The 22,937-nt window shown below is 34.8% G+C and overlaps 4 protein-coding genes and 1 non-coding gene across 5 annotated transcripts; 2 read left to right on the plus strand and 3 right to left on the minus strand.

The window, feature by feature from the left end:
* Positions 1–3,727: 3,727 nt before the first annotated feature.
* LOC139873388 (small ribosomal subunit protein eS30z/eS30y/eS30x-like) lies at positions 3,728–5,157 on the minus strand. Its single transcript, XM_071861323.1, has 3 exons — positions 5,027–5,157; positions 4,808–4,945; positions 3,728–3,918 (listed from the first exon to the last, which is right to left on the minus strand). The coding sequence occupies exons 1-3, from the start codon at positions 5,028–5,030 to the stop codon at positions 3,872–3,874; spliced, it is 189 nt and encodes a 62-aa protein (XP_071717424.1). The 5' UTR covers positions 5,031–5,157; the 3' UTR covers positions 3,728–3,871.
* A 126-nt stretch (positions 5,158–5,283) lies between these two features.
* LOC139873028 (uncharacterized) lies at positions 5,284–7,914 on the plus strand. The gene is made up of 7 exons (XM_071860955.1): positions 5,284–5,733; positions 5,854–5,939; positions 6,333–6,411; positions 6,504–6,563; positions 6,654–6,775; positions 7,444–7,515; positions 7,663–7,914. Exons 1-7 carry the CDS (start codon positions 5,356–5,358, stop codon positions 7,763–7,765), a joined length of 900 nt encoding a protein of 299 aa, XP_071717056.1. The 5' UTR covers positions 5,284–5,355; the 3' UTR covers positions 7,766–7,914.
* Positions 7,915–8,856: 942 nt separating this feature from the next.
* Positions 8,857–13,085, minus strand: LOC139872402 (histone acetyltransferase type B catalytic subunit). The gene is made up of 10 exons (XM_071860270.1): positions 12,944–13,085; positions 12,820–12,861; positions 11,880–11,989; positions 11,502–11,570; positions 11,332–11,370; positions 10,987–11,063; positions 10,826–10,913; positions 10,438–10,513; positions 10,172–10,329; positions 8,857–9,687 (listed from the first exon to the last, which is right to left on the minus strand). Exons 1-10 carry the CDS (start codon positions 13,020–13,022, stop codon positions 9,034–9,036), a joined length of 1,392 nt encoding a protein of 463 aa, XP_071716371.1. The 5' UTR covers positions 13,023–13,085; the 3' UTR covers positions 8,857–9,033.
* A 127-nt stretch (positions 13,086–13,212) lies between these two features.
* Positions 13,213–13,284, plus strand: TRNAP-UGG (transfer RNA proline (anticodon UGG)). The gene has a single exon. It is a non-coding gene; the product is annotated as a tRNA-Pro (tRNA).
* A 688-nt stretch (positions 13,285–13,972) lies between these two features.
* LOC139872554 (uncharacterized) lies at positions 13,973–22,630 on the minus strand. The gene is made up of 3 exons (XM_071860448.1): positions 22,498–22,630; positions 16,162–16,347; positions 13,973–14,420 (listed from the first exon to the last, which is right to left on the minus strand). The coding sequence occupies exons 2-3, from the start codon at positions 16,341–16,343 to the stop codon at positions 14,234–14,236; spliced, it is 369 nt and encodes a 122-aa protein (XP_071716549.1). The 5' UTR covers positions 16,344–16,347; positions 22,498–22,630; the 3' UTR covers positions 13,973–14,233.
* Between the last annotated feature and the right edge of the window lie 307 nt (positions 22,631–22,937).

Consider the following 22,937-nt stretch of genomic DNA (forward strand, 5'->3'; position numbering starts at 1 on the left):
AAAATTATTTCGAGTTTTGAGGATGGTGTCGGAAAAATTTAACTCGTTGCGAGCGAGAAGATATGACCCGTTGAATATTTGGGTGGAGTTTATTTAAGATTTTTTTTATGAAAATGGTTATTTAACACTTTACCCACCCCAGTTTAACGATGGTGTCGGAAAAATTTAACTCGTTGCGAGCGAGAAGATATGACCCTTTGAATATTTGGGTAGAGTTTATTTAAGATTTTTTTATGAAAATGTTTATTTGACACTTTACCCCTCTGTTTGGGGGTTGATTTGAATATTTGAAAAAAGTTTGGGGGTCTTTGTTAGTGTAGTAAAATTTAATTAGAATTTTTTAAAAAAGGTGAAAAGACGAAAATGCCCCCAGTTACTATTCACCATTTTTGTCTATTAGATAATACTAGTTGTTGAACCCTCGCTTCGCACCGGGGGTTCGGTTTTCAATGTATTTTATTGCGTTTAGTTTGTAAATTATTTCGTGGCTAAAGAATGATGTCGTTGAAGCGCAACTCGAGTCGAACTAAAAGGTATAACCCGTGAAAGATTTAAATGTTATTTTAAATTAACAATATATGTCCATCTCCGCGTTTTGCTATGTAATTATCGACTTTTAAAAATATAACGCAAAATCAACGTGTATGAAAAATACCCCAAATATTTAGCGTTTATTAAAAAGCGTCAATTTTGCGTATAGTTAGTGACATTGTGTTCCTAAAATTATTTCGAGTTTAACCATGTCAATTAGTTAGTGACATGGTGTTGGAAAAATGTAACTCGTTGCGAGCGAGGAGATATGACCCGTTGAATATTTAGGTGGAGTTTATTTAAGATTTTTTTTATGAAAATGGTTATTTGACACTATACCCCCTGTTTGGGGGGTCGATTTGAATATTTGAAAAAGTGTGGAGGTCTTTGTTGGTGCAGTGAAAATTTAATTAGAATTGAAAAAAAGAAGGTGAAATGACGAAATGCCCCTAGTTACTATTTACCATTTTTGTCTATTAGATAATGTAGTAATTTACCCTAATTTGTAATACGACAAGTAGAAAATTTTAATATGCATACATATATATTGTTTTAGGAATTTGGAAAATGCTAACGACAGCCCTAAGGGTTGTCGTTAACATGCTTTAAAATATTGTAAATTTTAATAACTGCCTTTATGAAAATGACTAATAATCGTCATGTACAATTACTTAGTACATGTTAACAACAACCTTAGGCCACTCCCTATCGTAACTAAACTATTCATCCTCTTAATCTTCCACATCAGCGTCACATCAACACCAATATCCTATAACTAACTCATAACTAAACACTCCCTATCATGACTAAAACAATACTCCTCTTAATATACAACGTACAGACAATAAAGCATCAAGTCCAACAATAAAAAGCCACTGGGACCCACAATTCCTATAACTAACCTAAACACTTCCATTAAATCCATGGTGAATGCGGGTAACTAACGCGGGTAACTAATCCGTGCCTATGGTTCATTACGGGTAACTACGGGTAATGAGCGGATAATGACGGTTAATGGAACCATAGGGATGTGGTCTTAGGGCTGTCATTAGCATTTTCCATTATAGTATAGTGGATCTTTTTTTGTTTTTAAATCTAAATTTATCGTTGCTATATTTATGTAGGATTGAAACGTGAAAGTTTCCAACAATTGAGATCCATATATTTAATGTCACGCATTTAAATTCAGAAACAAATTCATTACCAATTTGATTTTCAACTCCATAATCACTTTCTTTTCTAACACACAAAAAACACCAACACAAATTCATTTAGTCTAATCTAATCTAATGAAACATTCACAATCAACCACAACAACCCTTGCAATGACCGTTACCATCATTTCAAACCATCCATCATCACTCACCATCGCACCACCACCAACCCGTGTCTCTCCGCCACAAACCACCGTCTCTCCACCGCCACTACGTTCACCAGAGGTCGTGAATCTTGTGAGATGCAATCACCACAAGCTATGGAATTGTTTTACAAGAAAATTGAAAAGGTATATAGGCTGTTTCATGTTACAAGATTCTAATCGTTTGGATAAGAAAGGTGGAATCAAAAATGATAAAAGTGCAGCAGTTGGTGGTAATAGTAGTAGCGGGATGCATTCACCGAATTATTATAGCTCTATGAATAATGAAGAACGCGAAGAGAATCTTAAATCTGCTATTGTTTACTGCAAAAACATAAATTAGTTATCAGCATTAAGGTATCATTTATGTTTTCGTTCTTATATTATTTTTTTGTTACACATTAAAATTTATACAGATGTTATTTACTTCGATATCTTCTGCTATTATTCTGATTATAAGTTATTGAGCCTTCTCAAATATGCATTCATCCTTTGTCTACTTGTCTTTTCTGTTTATTTGAACTATTACTCCGTACTTATGTATACAACTATACATATACGTATATACATACATACATACATACATACATACATGCAAATAAAGTAACAATATACATTTTTTGGGTAAAGTAAAGTAACAATATACATATAAAACACAAGTAAGATTTTGTATTGATATGATCTTTTAATAACTTAAATAGTCAAGACCAAATCAATGGCTATCTTGTAAGTTGTAAATGATGTTTTAATAGTGTATAACTAGATATCAAATGTGAGCACTGGATTTTCAAGAGAGATGGAGTTGTATATATGTATTGCATCTTAGCTTTGATTCACCGGAATTTAAATTGAAATTTGAGCTAGAGTTTAGCATCCATCCATTACCAAGCATATATTAAAATGATATTCCTTAAAACCATTAACAAAGGATATGCATTCATTAAAACATATCCTAACAATTTACTAGACAAGCGTCAAATCAAAAATGTAAACCGTTTCATTCAAAAGAAATGCAATTTTCATACAAATCATGCAGATTGGATTTAATTAGATCAGCATCACAAAAGGACTAGTTTAAGTGCAGGGGTCGGTACACAAACATTCGTTTCCAGATAGCAAATAATCATAGATCCAGAAGAGTCAAAAATTAGTACAAGCTGCAATAAGACCTTGTTCACACTATCACGATTTTAGGACTACAGTGGTCGAAATTGGTATTAGTTGTAGTCATTTTACAATCATACAACAACCACAACGACAAAACCCAATGCCACATGAGCGGCGTATAAAAGAGTCGAGATGTAGACAATCCTGCCCCTATCCGAAAATAAAAACAAGTCATTTCTTCACCCAAAGTGAAACACTCTCAAAAGTAAAGAAAGTCATCCTCATAAAAACAAGTCATTTATTCACCCAAAGTGAAACACTCTCAAAAGTAAAGAAAGTCATCCTTCTCTCTATTCGACAGATAAAAAGATTGCTTACGAGTGAATTACCGGCCTAGAATTTTTTTTTTAATAAAAATAGTAAAATAAAATTGAGACGCTTGCTGGAATTCATTTTACAATCATATATCCATATAATATATTAAACACTTTGTCCAAATGATGTTTTCTAGTACTCCGTAGTGTCCAAGAACAATGGTACTCAGCAATTGAACATCAACTGCAACTAATTGGTCACTCAATAGCATCATACAAGATACTATGGGTAATTGCCGTTTCAATGCAAACTTAAGATTCAAATACATCACAATATTCACCGACTATAACTCAAAAAATCAGAAAGCGTATAAAAAAGAATGACACTGCACGAATATAACATGAACCATTCCCAAACTGGTGAGTTATCGAGCTTTTAATTAAAAATAAAAATAAAACTTTCAAGGTTTACAGTAGAAAGAGTCATAAAACATTGTCTTTAGAACTTGTAAGCAATGAGAATAATTCCATTACAGTTACAAAACTACTCATTTCCTCCAGCTTACTTCTCTGATGAGTTTGGTCCCCTCTTCTTTCCAAAACCAACAACTGCACAAAAACATATAACTGTATCACGCAGCTATACCTTTCTACATACTCGAAACCAAATATAAATGTTTTAGTTTCCATTAACAATAATGAAATGTCAAATGTAATTGCAATCTATTTCCTCCAGGGTTTCATTTAGGCTATGTACTACTACTTCTTAAGGTATACATTTCTCCATTCAGCTTGTAAAACCTAATCAAGCGTAGAACACAATTTACATATTCAAATTTCAAGCTGAAAACATTCGAAGCAGTACACAACTACACATGTATACTAGATGACCAACACTTAAATAAACCTTAGTTACATACTTACAGTACATAAAATTTAGCACGCGTGATTTTACTTTTCTACTTATACCATTACCCCTCAACAAAAACTACACAATATCATTTCAACGATTATATCCAATATTATATTATATTAGAGACCTAAAGATCATTAAGTAATTAGTGAATATTCTTTAACTATAACCCATATGACAACAATGATGGAAATGTTATACACAAGATTATTAAATTAGTCGTGTCAAGAATATACATCCAACAATTGATATAACAATTCACATTTATATACCTAAGCAGGCACTAATTTCTATCAAAGGATCATAAGCAATCAAAGATAATGGACAAGCAAGCTTCATCATCATGTACAGTGTACTATATGACTAAACAGTGATCATGTAGAAAAATGTTATGCAAAATACTTATAGATGAAAAGTTTTAACCTTTATAAACATTCACTAAAATTTATATCATTTTGTTCACAACCAAGCGTGATTAAAAGTACACAGTATCTTCAGAAGACTTTGAACATTATTATCAATGTCAAAAATACCAGTCTAATTATAATGAATCAATTTGCAACCCAATAATAATAATAAACTAACCGGCAGTGACAAAACGGCGGTTGTACTGAATACGTTTGTGTGCACGACCACGTGGCTGTTTCTTCTTATCTTGCTTAGCAACCTTTGGGGTTTGACCCCTAACCTTACCAGCACGAGCCAATGATCCGTGAACCTTACCTGCGTTTAATCAAATTAATCAACAAAAGCTAACACATAGATTCATCAATTACATTTTTAGATATGAAATTTCGAACTCACCCATATTGAATTTGATGTGTTGTGATTGTTACTGCCTTTTTCTTTTGGATGTATTGCAAATCAGCAGAGACGATAGAAATTTAGGGTTAGGGTTTGGGATATATTATGAAAGGGGATTGAGGATTGGGCTGTTTTGGGCTAAACTATATGGGCCTATTATTCGGCATATAATAAGGATTCATAAATGTAACATATAAGGGTCCAGAGGCCCATAAATAAATACTCCGTAGTTGCTATGCTGTTTGAGAACTTTGAAATGTTATCTACAACGAAAAACCCCTTGAATGTGTTTGAACGCTGATAAACCCTAAACCCCCAATTTTATAACCATGAACGTACTACAATTAACCTCAATTCAATTTCCTCGAATTTCGAATTCAACAATCAACCAATTCAACTCATTTCCATCCTTTTCTACTTCAAATATAAAATTACACTTTACACGTGACACGAGCAGATACTTGGTTAAAGTTGGTGAAACCCGACCCGCGAAATCGACAGATTTAGTGACACAAATTAAGGAACTTGAAGCAGAAGAAGATGAAGAAGTACATGACGATAATGATTTGGTTGATATCGATTGGGATAAAGTTGAAGATGAATTCTCACCAAAAGGACGAGATGAAGAAATGAATTATGATAAAGATCCTGAATTTGCTGAAATTTTGGGTACTTCAATTGATGATCCTGCTAAAGCTAGGTCTAAAGTAAGTTCATTATCGTTACATTTTGTTAATATGGCAAAAAAGTTGCTACAAAAGTAATTGTATATATCGATATAGGATGTATCATGTATCATGTATGCTGAGTGTTTGTTAAAATGTCAGATAGAAGAGAGGATGAAGAAGAAAAGGGATAAGATTATTCAGCGTAAAACTGGTTCGGCCACGCCTATGCAAGTAATTTTCAACAAGTAAGCTTAATGAGTTTCTGAATTTATTCATGTAAACAAATGTTGCATAGGGGCTGCACGGAGGGGGTTTTACCGGCCATGCCCTCGGATTGGTCCGGGTTTCCTATAGGGCAGTAGTTGGGTGTGGGTGTGTGGGGGGGGGGGGGGGGTGGGGTTGGGGGGGGGGTATGCAACTACGGGAGATGAACACGTGGGTGGTTAAGTTCCCAGGTGATCCCAAACTGATGTAAAAAAAAACAAATGTTGCATGTCAAACTCTGAACTTAGTCTTGTTTGCAGCAAAATACTATAATAAATTAGGACTGCTACTTGAACTTATTCTTGATAGATTAACAGCAACAAAATACTTTAAAAAATATTTTTGTCGGAACTAATTCAGGTAGATTATTTCAGATTCGAGTTCAATAACTCGTATATTTGGATTGAGTTCTACCATGCTCCGTTAGACAAAGACATTAAAATGATTTGCGACGTAAGTTACTTTTTTTCTACAAAAGTATTCAGATAACTATTAATCTCGACTCATATATCTGTGTGTATAAGAAAGTTATATTCGTTTTGCAGACAATTCGTTCATGGCATATTGTTGGACGTCTTGGTGGGTGCAATTCTATGAATATGCAAGTAATTGCTCATAATTTTACATACTTTAAGGTTGAATTATTTAGTACTTAATGTATAAGTGACATGTGTAAATGTGTACGATTTTTGCAGCTTTCACAATCTACTACAGACAAGAGACCAAGTTATGATGATATTCTAGGAGCAAACATTGAACCGACTACATTTTACAACATCAGTGATCTTGAAATTCAAGACAACGTAGCACGCTTATGGTAAATTTATACAGAACCTAAACATAACCCTTTTCTTTGCGTTATGTGTTTTTTTTTTTTTCATATTTGTTTTGATATAACGAGAAGTGGTGTTTAGATCATGTGGATGAACCTATATCCAAGCCAGTGCATACCTCAGAATATTGCAAGAGATGTTATTGTTGTCCATTTCATATGGTGCTAGTGTATAGCCTCATTGAATAGCCTAGATTATGAATTTAGAGGTGGCATGGAACCATTTACTTATAAATGGGTCAATTTTATTTATATATTATCTCTAATATGTCGAAAGGCTGTTAATTATAAATGTTAACTAGAAGAAGAAAACGGGTCAAAAGTGGGCCAAAATCAGTTACATCCTTTTATTATATTAAAAGATTATATATTATATAATTGAAATAATAAAACATGAGTAATCATTATTGACACACTATTTACAACAACATTACTCAATTCCACGAAATGAAGTGTTGCAAGTTCACCCAACTTGACCCGTACCAAAATTGCCCCTTTGAACCACTATCCACCCCGTGAGCATGTACATTAGGGTGGTACCTATTTCCATGGTATATGTTTTGAAGTATCATTTTGTGTGACAATTGACAAGCGTTTATATCTTTGATATTCCATATATTGATGACAAGAGTTGTTGGGTTCTACTTTTTCAGGGTAGATATTGGTACCAGTGAGCCTTTGCTGTTGGACGTATTGATAAATGCAATGACGCAAATAAGTTCCGAGTAAGTTCTATAATTCTTCCTTGCGTTCCTTCATCATTTTGTCGGGTCCCACTTTCACCAAATTAATAAATTCCTGATAAATAATTTTTTTCTGAATGAATCATTAACAGAACTTTTCTTCTGTTTCTGCTGGAATTTTGTATGCAGTCATGTTGGAATCAAGCAGATGGTTTTTGGTGGATCTGAATATGAAAACTGGAGTCCAAACTTGAAATCAGAAGATGAAGGTTATTGTGTACACAAAATTTAGGCAACTTATGTAGTGTAGTTTATAAATTGTACTTCACTATGAAATATAAACATCATCTTACTTCTTTGTTGTAAACTTAAAATAATAGAGGTATTTGTGACCTGATTAGCATTAAAAATTGAACAAATATTCTTGGAATTTGATACACATGAATACTTGGTTCCTGTATATTAGTTGATGTAACCAAAAGAAAACATGATCATTTAAGTAGTGACACAAGGGGTTAAGGTTGACAGAACATTGTCACGGATTAATCTGTTTAGGATAACTTGAACATAGAAAAATTTATCACATTCCCTTTTGTTTTCATCATCATTATCAACGAGATGTCGAGATGATAAGGATGTTGAATTATACCATTGTTTATTTTGTAAATATGCAACACCTAGCACACGTACATACATTATTATTCAATAAAAATACGGAGTATTTTAACACGTACATACATTATTCAATAAAATTACAGAGTAAGATTTTATAGATAGCTAGTTTTACCATTTTACCATTATGGTAACAGTATGAATTTTTATTCAAAAGTGTCCACAAAAAGTGTGCGCCAAGTTGTATTTATAATCTGAACATAAATGGTTAAAAGTAGCATATAAGGGTAAATTGTAATAAATTGTAAAGATTAATGATATTTAATGGTTATTCTTTTTAAGTGATCAATTAGTTTATAATGAATATAAATAAAAAAAAACGTTTGGCTTGGATTTTGGAATGTTTATAAACAGTGATACCCATCTTAAATCAACCTATGCGAACCTAAACAGGTTCCCCAGCCAGATTCTAAATGATGTACGGAGTATATAATATCAATACTAACATTCATATTGGAACTGGGACAGAGGAGGTATTATTGTGTATTTTTGTGAACATTTTGTAACTAAGAAGGTGAATTAGCTCTTTACGTTTCTTTTTATCTATAGTGCATTAGTGCCCATGTGGTTGTATTCAATGTTGCAAACCATAACCATATTACTAGGTTAATCACTTGGTAGCTTGTGACTCGATTAAATGTAAAAGAATGCTAAAACAACATAAATTAAAATGTTGCAAACCATAAGCATATTACTAGCTAGGTTCTTCACCTTGGTAACTTGTGACTTGATTCAATGTAATAGAAATACTGAAATAGAGAATGCTATAACAACAGATCCAAAACGTTATAAAGCTCAGCACAAGATTACAAACATATAAAGAGGTCCATAACCATAAGAAATTTAAGAAAGTCTCATTGTAATACTACTCTGCTAGTCCTCATAATTTCAAGAGCTTTTAACAGACACTTTCTGTGCAACCACTTTAATAGCTTCAATCCTTGCATCAACGAGTTTCTGTAGCTGCTCCTCTTGTTTGATTTTATCATCCTCTTCCATCTCAACCTCCTTCGATTCCTCACCATCTCCTCCACTCGTCTTAAACATTACAAACGATGCTTCAGGATCGTACTCTGTTGGGATATCAATCACCCGTTTCCCACTTGCACCGGTATCTTTACCGATGACATCAGCTCTGATACGGTCCAACACAATGGTTTTGAAATTCTCTAAGAATTTATCAATGGGGTCAAGGGCTATGTAGATCAGGATCTCCCAACACTGGACAAACTGTTTTTTGTTTATTTTCAGTGTCTTTCTCACTTCTTCAATGGTGTCTGATGGTGGCCCAAACCGGGTAATGGTGGTTCTTTTAGCTAAGTTTTCTTCCTTTAGACGAGCAACAACTGAGTTTAGTGAAGGCTGAATTGATTCTAATGCGAGTAGGCGGGGTATGTCAATACAAGCCCTAACATGTTGCAACGAGTCCAGTGGCTCTTCAATTGAGAGGTCATACACGTTGTCAGAAACTACCATATTTGTGAGTACTTGGAGAAGATGGCCTCCATAACCTTTTCGTTGGTATGAAGGAAATACCAATATCTGTCATTCATGAGTCCAAAAAACAAATTAAATGACTTTTAGTAAAGAAATACTGATATTTGTCATTCAAGTAACAAAAAAATATTTCTATGCCCTGTTTCAGTTGAATCTTGTTTACCCTTCAGTGACTTTTACTAGATGGTGGATTTTCAACCAATTACGGAGTAATATATGGACGGCGAAATTGGTTTTACTTGAGATAACTAGATGAATAATTTGAGAATATAGCCATTAACTGTAGATGAGACATTAAGTTATTCTCAAAAATTCAAAAACTGAAAATGTTGGTAAGTCCACCTAACTTGACCCGTTTACAACCATGTCCTAAACTAAACCCATTTTGACATGTTTCTCAATTAGCCCATTTTCCAATCTAAACAGAAATTCTGATTGGCTACCCATATTGCCACATAAAGAAGTCAAATAACAAAAAAAGTTTATGGTTAACAGAAATGTATGCTTTTAACATGTCTAATGGATATACCTGGCCAAGTCTCAACCTATGAGTGTCAGGGTAATGGAAAAACCGATAAAGAGCTGCAAAACCAAGCAGTTTTACTGGACTATCCTGCTGGTCACTTTTCTTCTCAACTAAAAGATACATCTCCCAGTCAGGATCAGTAACATCAATGGGATTGCTACCTGATATACAAAGATGCAGTCAATTTAGACACATTTTTGGCTTTAACTCAGCAAGAAAGTGTGCAACGCTTTATTCAATAGGTGAAAATTTAGAGATTTAGATGTTACCATCAACAAGAAGAAGAACGAGTGGTACCAATCTACAATAGAGTAAACCCATAGATTCACCCTCAACACGAACAACCTGATGAAAAAATAAAAAGTATAAGCCACTGCACTTAAAGTAACTATATATTTGGAGGTAGCAGTTTTTAAAACATACAACCTACTACATCAACTATTCAATAAACTAAATTCATAGTGAAATAGTAACAGTATGTAATCTTTTTTAAGTTACCAACTATCTATATCCAGAAAAAATAGAAGGAAATTTTTTTTGACTCAAAGTGTCTCGGGTCAACCAAGAACAACCTGTTTTGACCTTTAAATTTTAAGCTCACAGAAGATTAATCAGAAAATGTGGTATATATGACATATAAGATAATATGAAACACACCTCAAGTTCAGAACAATCGGCTTTTAAATTCTCGTTACCCTGTGGTGGAACATTTTGTTGGATTACTTTGCCACTCGAGATCATTGATCTGTGAACAATCAAGCATTAAGAAACCAATATATAAAATTAAAATAACAGAAGTTGTCATGAGGAAGTCATACTTGACATAATCACTCTCAGTAGAGAATGTTTTCAGAAAGTCATCTTTTGTCTCAACAAGATTATCAGCAAATATTTTCTGCGAGAATGAAAACCAATACTAATCAGCATTTAACTTATCATACAGAAATAATTTTGCATTTATGAGTCAAATAAGATTACACAAAATAATCTTACTGCAATAACAAAACTATATTCTTACACTTACAAGATTTTAAAAGTTTGTGCATCAGAGATACAATTAGTGAAACCTTTGACCCATTTGACCGTAAACGAAGCTATTTACGAGTAATTAGGCTATAATTTCTAACTCGATTAAAAACAAAAGATAAGTACTTGATGATTACCTCCAGGGAAGATTTTAGATCTGTGATTCCTTTTCCAGCCTTTATCAGTGACATACAATATCAACCATTAAAAAAGCTTTCAGTCATAATTACATGTACAGAAACTATCATCAAAGGATACAATGACACTTTAGAATTCAAAAGGTATGGTATACAAAAGAGATGCTTACATCTGATGCGCTCTCGAAAGAGATATCAGCATATGCTTGAAATGATATGCTGCTGATCCAGACAGTGATCTGCAATAATTAACATCTTAAGTTTTATATCAGTGCACATACATCAGTCTGTATGGTATCAGGTTAAAGAGACTTTTACAAACAGAAAGGTACAGATTTGTTTCATGGAAGGACGAGATAATGAACATTTGGAATAAATTCAGAAGATCCTTTAAGATGACAAACATCAATATTTTGATGCCAAGAACATTTTGGAATGTGCTCTTGCCTACCCTAGAGACAATAAAAGCTAAAAGACCAAAGCTACTTGATACAATTCATAAGTAGGAATCGGTAATACAAAGCTACTTGGACACATATAGAAAATACCTTTAACCCTTGGTAGCCGTAGATTTTTCCATCTTCTTCAAAGAAAGAACTTAGGTCAACAGGTTCAATGGGGAAACTTTCTGGAGACCCCACTTCATCTTCTCTGGACACTGCAATATAAGTTTACACAAAGTAGCATGTTATCATCAGAGAAAAACGAGATCACATAAAGCTTGAGAACAAATAATTTCTTAGAAACGAAGTATACATAGCTTACAATGACTAGGAATTTAGGGCAATGATGATAAACAAACTTACAATGATTTCAGAAAAAATCAAGATTTCAATATAATTGTCTCCCAAGACATATGATTACATATAGAACTTATAAAACGAGTTACTTCTACAGAAACTATAAAAACTCGCTTCCCATACAAGTCCTACCTTGTTTCACCAAAACCAATCATCTAACACCTAGATAATCATTTTGCAGAATACAAAAAAAATAACGGTTCCCACTTCAACATTTGAATATTTTGCATTAGATCTATACAAAACCTCAAATCAATAACTAAAAGTATGAGTGTATAAGAGCCGGTATAAATATAGTAATACACATATCATAGCCAATCTTGAGCCTTCCAAATAATGCTCTAAACAAGGAAGGTTCAAGCAATCAAGCTCTAGCTCAATTAATCAGTTTCCCCAAACAATAGAATAAGTACCTGACAATATATACAGAAACAGTGCAAAGCCTATTACTAGCTAACTAAATATAAAACTAATGAGATGGCCCCCTGTTCAAGCTCTAGCTCAATTAATCAGTTTACCCAAACAATAGAATAAGTACCTAACAATATATACAGAAACAGCGCAAAGCCTATTAGTAAATACAGTAACTTAATTTGAGCACATTGCTACAAACCCTAATATATGCTCTGGCATAATACAAATTCGTAAATAGAGACAATTTAACGTTATAGGTATATAGAAAACGTACCGAAATAGATTTTTATGTAATCATTAGGTAGAACACCTTCATCTATACACGGAAAACACGAAAGTGATGTCAATTAGCGAAAACAAAAGTAAAATGACTACGACAAAACTAGAAAGAAACTTACCGATTTTGTTGAAGCCGACCTTTCGTCGCTTTTTGTGATCGGAAACGGTGGTATCAGATGATTGATTCTTCGTTCCCATTTTTTGTGAAATTAGGGTTTCGATGAGAAGCGGGAAATGCTTTAGAAACGCGGGAAACGGAAGTAGTGTGTCTGCGAGTGTCGAGTGTGGAGTGTGCTACATCTGATGACTTATGTAGGGTTAGCTGAGACAAATTTAGTACCATACGAAGTTTGAATTAGTAATGACAAAAAAGAAGTCTAACAAGCCTGGGCGTTTGGTCTAGTGGTATGATTCTCGCTTTGGGTGCGAGAGGTCCCGAGTTCGATTCTCGGAACGCCCCTTATTAAAATTTTTTGAGTTGTTAATGTCCATACATAATTCATGTTGAATTTGAATCATACATAATTAGGGAGATGTTTTTACTTTTACCCTGTTTTGTCATTTCTGCTATATCCCAAATATTTGTTTCGGGACTAAAGTCATGGTTTCTAATCATCATATTTAATATCATAGTGACAGTCATTGGGAACACAAAACTTTAGACATATAATGATATATATGTTCATTTTTCTGCCAAAATACATATATAACGTCGACTTGAGATACTTGTAGTGGCAGTTTTCTTAGTTTTGGATGATTGATGACAGAAAATACTTTGTAGGCAAGAAAATAAGTTGCCTGATGTGTAATGCTTCAGAAGGTCTGTCATAGACTCATAGATACTATACGAAGGCGTCGGAGCACATAATAACGTATTTCTTGATCCTCATCAATAACTTCTTCGAGAGCTGAAAGAACCATGAAACCGTCTTCAGAGTTCAGCTTGCCACAACGTAGAAAGTTTTTTTCTTAACCTTTTTAGCATTATCTGGTAAATATACCTTTCACAAGAGTTATATACAATCAGTTCTTGTATCCATAGAAAGATTTGTAACCAGCTATGATATTCTAAATAAGATACATGCGAAGACTATGATTCTTCCACTTCCACCAAATAACTATGCAATGCAAATAAGAAAAAAAAACACTAATTTAACAGAAGCATACAATTATTGTCATTCCGCAAACACTTTGATCAAACTAACAAAGTCATTACCCTAATATGCAGATTATTAATGCAACCAGATTACAACTGATGTTTCGCAACTTCAAAATTTCCAAGAATGAATATAGTAGTAACATTACACATGTTTGATGGACGGAATAATGTTCGTCATGAAGTAGAAAAGCCTTACGAGCTCCCAAAACAGGTTTTTATTTTGTGTGTTTTCTATTAATTGAAATGAAACTCAGACATAGTAGCCAGTGAATGTGAAACCTCTTCCAACAATCTCACCGGCACAAAACCAGGCAAAGCATTCCAGCCCAAACAAAGCAGCAATTCCAGCTTGTTCAACCTGCATATCTTTCTTGTTTTTCCATATATTCTTCACGTAATCGAGTTCCTTCCAGAATGACTCGTTGCGATTAGGAAGGCTGCAGAAAATGCATAGATAATATTAGATAAGTGAACCTGGCCTGTACAAGAGAATCACTTTTTAGATTGTCACCCAACCTACACCCGGCCCGCTTATTATGCCACCTCTACATCACATGTGAAATCATTACATGACCCGGTCTATTCTCGTAGACTCCAGTAATGATCTCGGATATAAGACCACCAGTGTTCAATAGTTAACGAAAAACCACTTGTGACAAACGTTTTACTGTAGTACCAGCAATGTTCATACATTGATCATGAGTAAAAGTGATGCTAACTGATCATTATAAGAAACAACCATATGAATTAAGTCCCAATTCGAAAATAGTTTAATTGAATCTAAAAGCCTGATCTTGAAGATGTGAAAGCAAAATTCCAAAAACATGCTAGTCGTGAACACAAGTAATAATGTAGAAAAGTGTTTAGAGTAACGTTATTGTGTTTGTCTTGATACACAATCTCTTACTAATTAGAACAATTATCACAACAAACTTTTGTGTTATACTTTATCTAATACAAGTTATGTTATAAAGATACAAGAGCTTTAATCAGCCGCAGTTACCTAAAAATGGGTCAATATGGGATTTTGGTTTCATTAATCTCTAACTAAGTAAATGTGTATGTACAATGTTGAAACTTATCCAAGATAAGAGATTATATATCCGAAGGCCACCCATGTATATCATCTTGTTTTTCTAGGCCACCCATGTTTGAATACGATTTTGTATGCCACCCAAGTTCATATATTGTTTCATACATACCAATTTATATTTAAAACTCATCATAAAAAAATTAAAGAACGCGAATACTCTTATATTTATAACATCAACAACAATACTCTTATATTTACAAAAACTGAAATAATATAAATAAATAATGTTAATTTAAAAACACATGGGTATTTGTATTTTATTACACGTTTTCGATGAGTTTTTAGGCAAGCTCAGTATACACGGAACAACATATGAATTTGGGTGGCCTACACAATCGTTTTCAAATATGGGTAACCTACAAAAATAAATTGATAAACTTAATTGGCCTCCAGATGTATAATACCCTAGTATAATATGGCAGCAGGTTGACAGTTGCCTAGTGTGTTCAAATCTTTAGGAACTCCTAAATCATATTATTTTAGACATTACTACCATAATTCTTGTAACTTATTGTTTGTATATAATCTTTATGAGGATGTTATTCTAGGGCGGATATTTTAAACTGGCGATAAGCCGAACTAGACCTAGCCAAAAGAGTAAGCCATGCCATATGCCCTTGTGCTATTAATAAGACAGTCTCCTAGCTCGCACCTTAGCGTTCTTTATGGGTATTATTCGGTGCCAGTGGCCTCTTAGCTTTGTGGGCCTTGAATTGAGCATGTCGTATCCTTCCCAACCCAAGACAACAAGGCGGTAACAGAACCAAATTATGGATAAAAATGTGGCAGGTCAACCAAACGTCACAAATTTTAACTCATTACCAAACTTCGCCGACCAACCCAAATTGACATAATGACATGTCTAAAAATTTCCAACAGTTTAGAAAAGACAATAAAAAAATATGAACGAATAACAATAACTCAAAAGATGAAGTGAGCTTCACAGAAAGGAAACCATAAGTAATTCAAAATACACACACAGCATCAAACTATAACGTAAAACGCTTGATGTATTAGGGTTACATGAAATGGTAAGTATAGTAGCAATTCTACATGAACCAAAACACAAAGTCCAAAGAGTATACCTAGCAAGACGAGTGTAGAACAGTTGTTTAGACAACTCGTTGCATTTCTCAACAGTTGGTGGTTGCTGAATATACTGCTTGTTCTGCTCCAATAACTGCTTGTAGTAAGCAGATCCATGTGTGGACAAAAATTGAGATGCCTGAGTAGCCTTTGATTGCAATTGCTTCAATTTTGATGCCATCTTCCTATATGCAATTGACACCATTCAAATATGGAACACATAATTATAATTCTAATATACAATTCATGTATACTCAAAATTAGTATTTCGCTAATTCTATAAATCGACGATCAAATCGAACACTTAAACTAAAATAGCAACACCACTGACACTTAAACTAAAACAGGAAATGTCAGCTTGATGACACTTTGAAACAAAACATCTAACCTTAGCACTAAGCAATTTGATATTACTCATATAAATATCGCATAACGGTAAGCGAAAAATGGGTTAATTCTTAGAAATTGTATTTGCTAATGGGCTTTATGCAATTTAGGCCAACTTTGTTAGAAATCGAGTATGAATTGACTGCCGGATTCGTTCTTGACGGATTCGTTCTTGAATCGTGTAATCACTATCTCTATAAAGTATTTCGACCCTACGATTGCCACGGTTACACGAAATCTTTACAGGGATCAAACAAGAACGCAATCAGTGTTTTGGGCAACGAAATCACTGATCAAATTGTTAGAGAATATGTGTGTGATTCTGTTGGTTTGATGAATGCAGAATGAATGAACAAAAACGTTCATAAACTGTTATAAGAAAGCAGTTAAACCGAAAGGGTGTAACCCTTCAATTTTGGCGGGAAAATCGGTTATACCAAAAGGCATACCTTTTTGCTGACACTTATTCGAATGCAACTTTTCTAGTTAACGAATAGTGCAATTTCTGTTGAGGTTTCGGGGCGCTGCCCCGAGCCCCGTGCCCCCTCGACCCCCGCATTTTGCGCAACAGTTAGCAGCCAACTCTTACGGGCGTGTACTCCACACTCTCCGAACCCGTTGGTAAGTATAGCTAGCTAACACCTGCATTCAAGTAAATCGCAACTAACTAAAATGTACGTTGGATGACACTAAAATCACCAACAAATCCCCCCCATTTTAGTGTAATCCTTGATTTACTAAAATAACTAAACAAACAGAACAAACTAATGCATAAATGAAAATGTTCGTGAAGAATTGAATTTCCACTTAGTATAATATTTACGAGAATTCGAAAATCAGGGTGTTCACGAGGAATTGAACCCTTCAATTCATATGAAAACTATAAAATAATATACACATCAGTTTCTTACATATCCCTAAGACAATCTTGACACTATTATAAGCCATGTGTCCCAATCCTTCAGTGAACATATTGGCAGCTAAGTCCAAAGCTCCATTAAAGCGGTAAAACTTCATGCTCACATAGGTAGTCCTTTTACATCTTGCACCTGCATATGCAATTTTTCAAAACAACTATTAAGAAGAATAACTTCAACCTAACTCAACTTGCAGGTCTAAACACATATTTTGGGATCAGAATTTTATGTGTTTCAATCTTCAGAAAGTAAGCTTACCTCATTGAATTCAGCTTCTAGCGTTGTACTAGAAGGGAATTGGGCGTCTCACTTTGGAAGATCTATGTGGACTTCAATCCCACTCCAATAGCCGACTTGTGCACTAAGTCTCGGGCTAACGCTTTTGTCAAGTGATCCGCTAAGTTTTGTTGTGATCTAACGAAACTTACGGATATCACTCCATGTGAAATCAGCTCGCGAACCATACTGTGTCTAACACCTAAGTGTCTAGACTTTCCATTGTACATTTGGCTATAAGCCTTAGCCAAAGTAGCTTCACTATCACAACGGATGAAAATAGGAGATATTGGCTTTGGCCACAAAGGAATTTCATGAATCAGATTCCTCAACCAATCAGCTTCCTTACCAGCTGCAGCTAAAGCTACAAATTCAGACTCCATGGTTGAATTTGTAATGCATGTTTGCTTCTTAGAAGCCCATGATATAGCACCTCCTCCAAGTAGGAATATCCAACCAGTCGTAGATGAATGATCTTCGACGTTGGTTATCCAACTTGCATCTGAATATCCTTCTAAGACTGAAGGGAACCCAGTATAAGTGATACCATAATCCATAGTACCCTTTAAATACTTGAATACTCTAACCACAGCACGCCAATGAGTAGCATTCGGATTACTAGTAAACCTACTCAGTTTTCCCACTATGAAAGCAATATCGGGGCGTGTGCTTGTCATAGCATACATCAAACATCCAATTGCTCGAGAGTATTCAAGCTGTGATACAGCTTTACCCGAATGGGGCATAAGCTTCACAGTTGAATCAACGGGAGTATTCAAGGGAGAACATTGATCACACTTGAACCGTTTTAGAACCTTCTCAATATAATGAGATTGTGTGATCGTGATACCTCTATTATCCCTTTTAATCCTTATGCCCAGGATTACATCCGCCACTCCCATGTCCTTCATGGAGAACTTCGAAGATAAAAACTCCTTTGTTCTATCAGCTTGATCTTGGTCGGTACCAAAGATCAACATGTCATCCACGTATAAGCAAATGATCACACCTTTTCCGGATTGATCGAATTTGCAATATACACATTTGTCAGATTGATTTAGTACAAAACCATTAGACAACACCACATCATCAAACTTCTGATGCCACTGCTTGGGAGCTTGTTTCAGCCCGTACAATGATTTAACCAACTTGCACACCTTATGCTCTTGTCCTGGCATAACAAAGCCTTCTGGTTGTCTCATATACACTTCCTCTTCCAAATCACCATTCAAGAATGCTGTTTTGACATCCATTTGATGGATCACTAGATCATACGTAGCAGCAAGTGCTATTAACAATCTAATAGTAGTGATACGAGCAACAGGAGCATATGTATCGAAATAATCAATACCCTCCTTTTGTTTAAAGCCTTGGATGACCAATCTAGCTTTAAACTTATCAATTGTGCCATCGACTTTCATCTTCTTCTTGAAGATCCACTTGTTTCCCAAAGGTTTGCATACCGGTGGTAAATCTGTTAAAACCCAAGTATTATTCTCCAAAATAGAACTCATCTCGTCGTCAATTGCTTCTTTCCAAAAAGCAACGTCACGAGATTTCATAGCCTCGTCAAAGGTTCTAGGATCATCATCTATACTATAACAGTAAGACAATTGTGATTTAACACAATCTCTCGATCCTTCAACTAAGTAAAGTTGAAAATCAGAACCATATGATTTGGGTGTCCTAGTTCTAGTACCCCTACGAGGTTCTAGTGACTGACTTGGAATTTCCTCCAGGTCAACTCCTTGTGTAGTCTCATTTGAATGAGAAATCACGTCCCTTGGTCTAGGTATTGATGTAAAACGGGATTCATCAAATATTGCATCTCTTGATTCTATAACGGTGTTAATCGAAATAGAATCATTAGGTTCTATCACATAAAACCTATAGGCTTTGGAATGCTCAGCATATCCAATAAAGATGCAATCAATACCTCTTTCATCCAAAGTTTTCCTTTTGGGTTCGGTTAATCTTACAATTGCCCGACAACCCCAAACTCGCAAATAATGCAAGTTTGGTTGCTTCTTGTACCAAAGTTCGTAAGGAGTCGTGATTCCTTTGTTATTGGGAACTCTATTCAAGATGTAGCAAGCCATTAACATGGCTTCTCCCCAAAAACCGTCACTCAAACCAGAATAGGACATCATGGAATTAACCATTTCCTTGAGAGATCTAGTTTTCCTCTCTGCTACACCATTTTGTTGTGGTGTATAAGGAGCTGTAGTTTGATGGATTATCCCTACAGACTGGAAATAGATCGGATCATAATACTCACCACCTCTATCAGTGCGCAAAGTTTTAATTAAACCATTTTGTTGTAATTCCACTTCAGTCTTATAGATTTTAAACTTGTCTAAGGCCTCATCTTTAGTATGCAAAAGATAAACATAACAGAACCTAGACGCATCATCTATAAACGTGATTACATACTTCTTATTACCTAAAGAAGGTGTAGCATGAAAATCACAAAGATCACTATGAATTAGTTCTAAATTTAAAGATTTCCTGTTTATGGTATTAAAAGGATGTCTCGTAATTTTATTTAACACACATGTATTACATTTGTCAATACACTTTTCAAAAGTCGGCATTAAATTCACTTTAGACATGTTTTTCATTCTTCTTTGATGTACATGTCCTAGTCGAGCATGCCATAAACTATAATCATTTGAATTAGAACTAATCATGCAAGCAGAATTATCAACAACAGGAACATTCTTAAGATTCAACATAAACATACCATTATTATAGTATCCAAATCCAATAAACATGCCACCCTTCGACAAGATATACTTGTCGGATTCAAATACTTGTTTATAACCACACTTATTTAATATAGGATTGGAAATCAGATTCTTTCTCAACCCAGGAACATACACAACATTATTTAAAGTAATTGTCTTATCAGAACTAAATTGTAAAACAACATCCCCACGACCAAGGACAGGAGTGACTGATTCGTTCCCCATGTGAAGCACATCATCATCAGGTTGAAATGTCTTAAACCAACAGCGATCTTTACATGCATGACATGTGGCCCCGGAATCAATCCACCACGCTATGTTATCATCCTGCACATAAAATGCTTCAGAAATATGTGATACATAATTCTGAACAGAATTTATAATACAATCAAAATTCTGACCTTGGTTAGGAACTTGGTCCTTAGACCCGTTTCCTGAACCCGAACCGCTTGCTCCATCCTTGTTCTTTCCAACACGACATTCTTTCTTAAAGTGACCAGGTTTGCCACAAATCCAACAAGATAGAGATTTCTTATCCTTCTTGTTGGAACCATCGTTGTTCCCTTGAAGCTTACGTTTCTTTCCATTAAACTTTTTGTTGTTTTTGTTCCCACGTTTACCATCCTCAATCATGTTAACAGAGGATGATGCAACGTCCTTTTCTTTAGTCTTACCACCCTCTTGATCCCGTATTGATTCCTCAATACGTAGGGTGCCTCCCAATTCAGTCAAGGACAATTCTTCTTTCTTATGTTTCAACATGTGTTTGAAAGTCTGCCATGATGGTGGCAATTTGTCTATAATTGAAGACACTGAAATGGATTCATCCATTTTCAAATTGTGTTGTGTAAACTGTCCCAAAATTCGAAGAATTTCGTGGAACTGTTCCATAACAGGCCTTGAATCCACCATTTTGTAATTATTGAAATTACTCACAAGAAACTTCTTACTCGAAGCATCTTCGGCCATGTATTTGGATTCAAGCGAATCCCATAGTTCCTTAGCAGTTTCTACAGATTGGTAAACATCAAAAAGAGCATCAGACATACCATTTAGAATGTGGCCACGACAGATGAAATCATCATTATCCCACTTGTTTCTTCTCCTGATTTGATCCAGAGTTACATCCTCAGGAAGTTCTGGCATGGGGGTGGATAAAACATGAACAACCTTCAACGTTGTTAACAGAAATCGCATCTTCTGTTGCCATCTACGAAAATTAACCCCTTCAAATTTCTCCGGTTTTACAAACTGCCTTGTCATCTCTTTCACTGTTTCCCCAGACATGATTACAGACTAAATACTTTATAGATTTGTTAGAAATCGAGTATGAATTGACTACCGGATTCGTTCTTGAATCGTGTAATCACTATCTCTATAAAGTATTTCGACCCTACGATTGCCACGGTTACACGAAATCTTTACAGGGATCAAACAAGAATGCAATCAGTGTTTTGGGCAACGAAATCACTGATCAAATTGTTAGAGAATATGTGTGTGATTCTGTTGGTTTGATGAATGCAGAATGAATGAACAAAAACGTTCATAAACTGTTATAAGAAAGCAGTTAAACCGAAAGGGTGTAACCCTTCAATTTTGGCGGGAAAATCGGTTATACCAAAAGGCATACCTTTTTGCCGACACTTATTCGAATGCAACTTTTCTAGTTAACGAATAGTGCAATTTCTGTTGAGGTTTCGGGGCGCTGCCCCGAGCCCCGCGAGGGGTCGAGGGGGCGCTTGACCCCCGCATTTTGCGCGACAGTTAGCAGCCAACTCTTACGGACGTGTACTCCACACTCTCCGAACCTGTTGGTAAGTATAGCTAGCTAACACCTGCATTCAAGTAAATCACAACTAACTAAAATGTACGTTGGATGACACTAAAATCACCAACAAACTTTGTTAGCAGTTTATGTGAAAAAACAGAGTTAGCACACTAGTATGCGTAATCTACAAACTTTGGACCAATATTGTATTCAATACTGTTATACCTAATTTTAACTTACTTGATATCACTGTTGATCTCTCGAATGCATAATTATCGTCAATTTGGGGGTTTTACACAGTAACAAAATTGATGGAACAAACTATCATAAAAGACGCATTAAATTAAATTAATATACTATAAGTGGCAGCAATAGATCTAAGGAAATCGTATCGTATATTATTATATAAACATAAACATAAAAAATGAAATGAAAAATAGAGTAGTTTGATGATGAAGAGCATTAGATAAAAGTGATTTGTACCTGAAAACACAATAGTTTAAACAGCGATGAGATGAGATGAGAGATCTGAGAAGCTTGGCTTGTCAAGCCCAATCAAGATGTAAGGTTTTACCAGATAGAAGCTTTAGACTTTTTTGTTCTTTGAATTTATCAGAATTTATTTACCAGAATATATCGTATTTGTGTGTTTTGTAAATAGTTGGGTGTAATTTGTAAAC

The sequence above is a fragment of the Rutidosis leptorrhynchoides genome, chromosome 10, assembly GCF_046630445.1.
Source record: "Rutidosis leptorrhynchoides isolate AG116_Rl617_1_P2 chromosome 10, CSIRO_AGI_Rlap_v1, whole genome shotgun sequence".
In the NCBI taxonomy this organism is placed as follows: Eukaryota; Viridiplantae; Streptophyta; class Magnoliopsida; order Asterales; family Asteraceae; genus Rutidosis; species Rutidosis leptorrhynchoides.

Excerpts from the sequence above, each read along its gene's own strand:
- LOC139872554 (XM_071860448.1), bottom strand. The coding sequence starts at position 16,343 with ATGGCATCAAAATTGAAGCAATTGCAATCAAAGGCTACTCAGGCATCT. Across the intron at positions 14,421-16,161 it reads TTCTACACTCGTCTTGCTAG|CCTTCCTAATCGCAACGAGT; the intron begins GTATACTCTTTG and ends CATTTTCTGCAG.
- LOC139873028 (XM_071860955.1), top strand. The coding sequence starts at position 5,356 with ATGAACGTACTACAATTAACCTCAATTCAATTTCCTCGAATTTCGAAT. Across the intron at positions 5,940-6,332 it reads ATGCAAGTAATTTTCAACAA|ATTCGAGTTCAATAACTCGT; the intron begins GTAAGCTTAATG and ends AGATTATTTCAG. Across the intron at positions 7,516-7,662 it reads ATGACGCAAATAAGTTCCGA|TCATGTTGGAATCAAGCAGA; the intron begins GTAAGTTCTATA and ends TTTTGTATGCAG.
- LOC139872402 (XM_071860270.1), bottom strand. The coding sequence starts at position 13,022 with ATGGGAACGAAGAATCAATCATCTGATACCACCGTTTCCGATCACAAA. Across the intron at positions 11,571-11,879 it reads ACGGCTACCAAGGGTTAAAG|ATCACTGTCTGGATCAGCAG; the intron begins GTATTTTCTATA and ends TAATTATTGCAG. Across the intron at positions 11,064-11,331 it reads ATCTAAAATCTTCCCTGGAG|AAAATATTTGCTGATAATCT; the intron begins GTAATCATCAAG and ends TCATTCTCGCAG.
- LOC139873388 (XM_071861323.1), bottom strand. Across the intron at positions 3,919-4,807 it reads CCGCCGTTTTGTCACTGCCG|TTGTTGGTTTTGGAAAGAAG; the intron begins GTTAGTTTATTA and ends GTTTTTGTGCAG.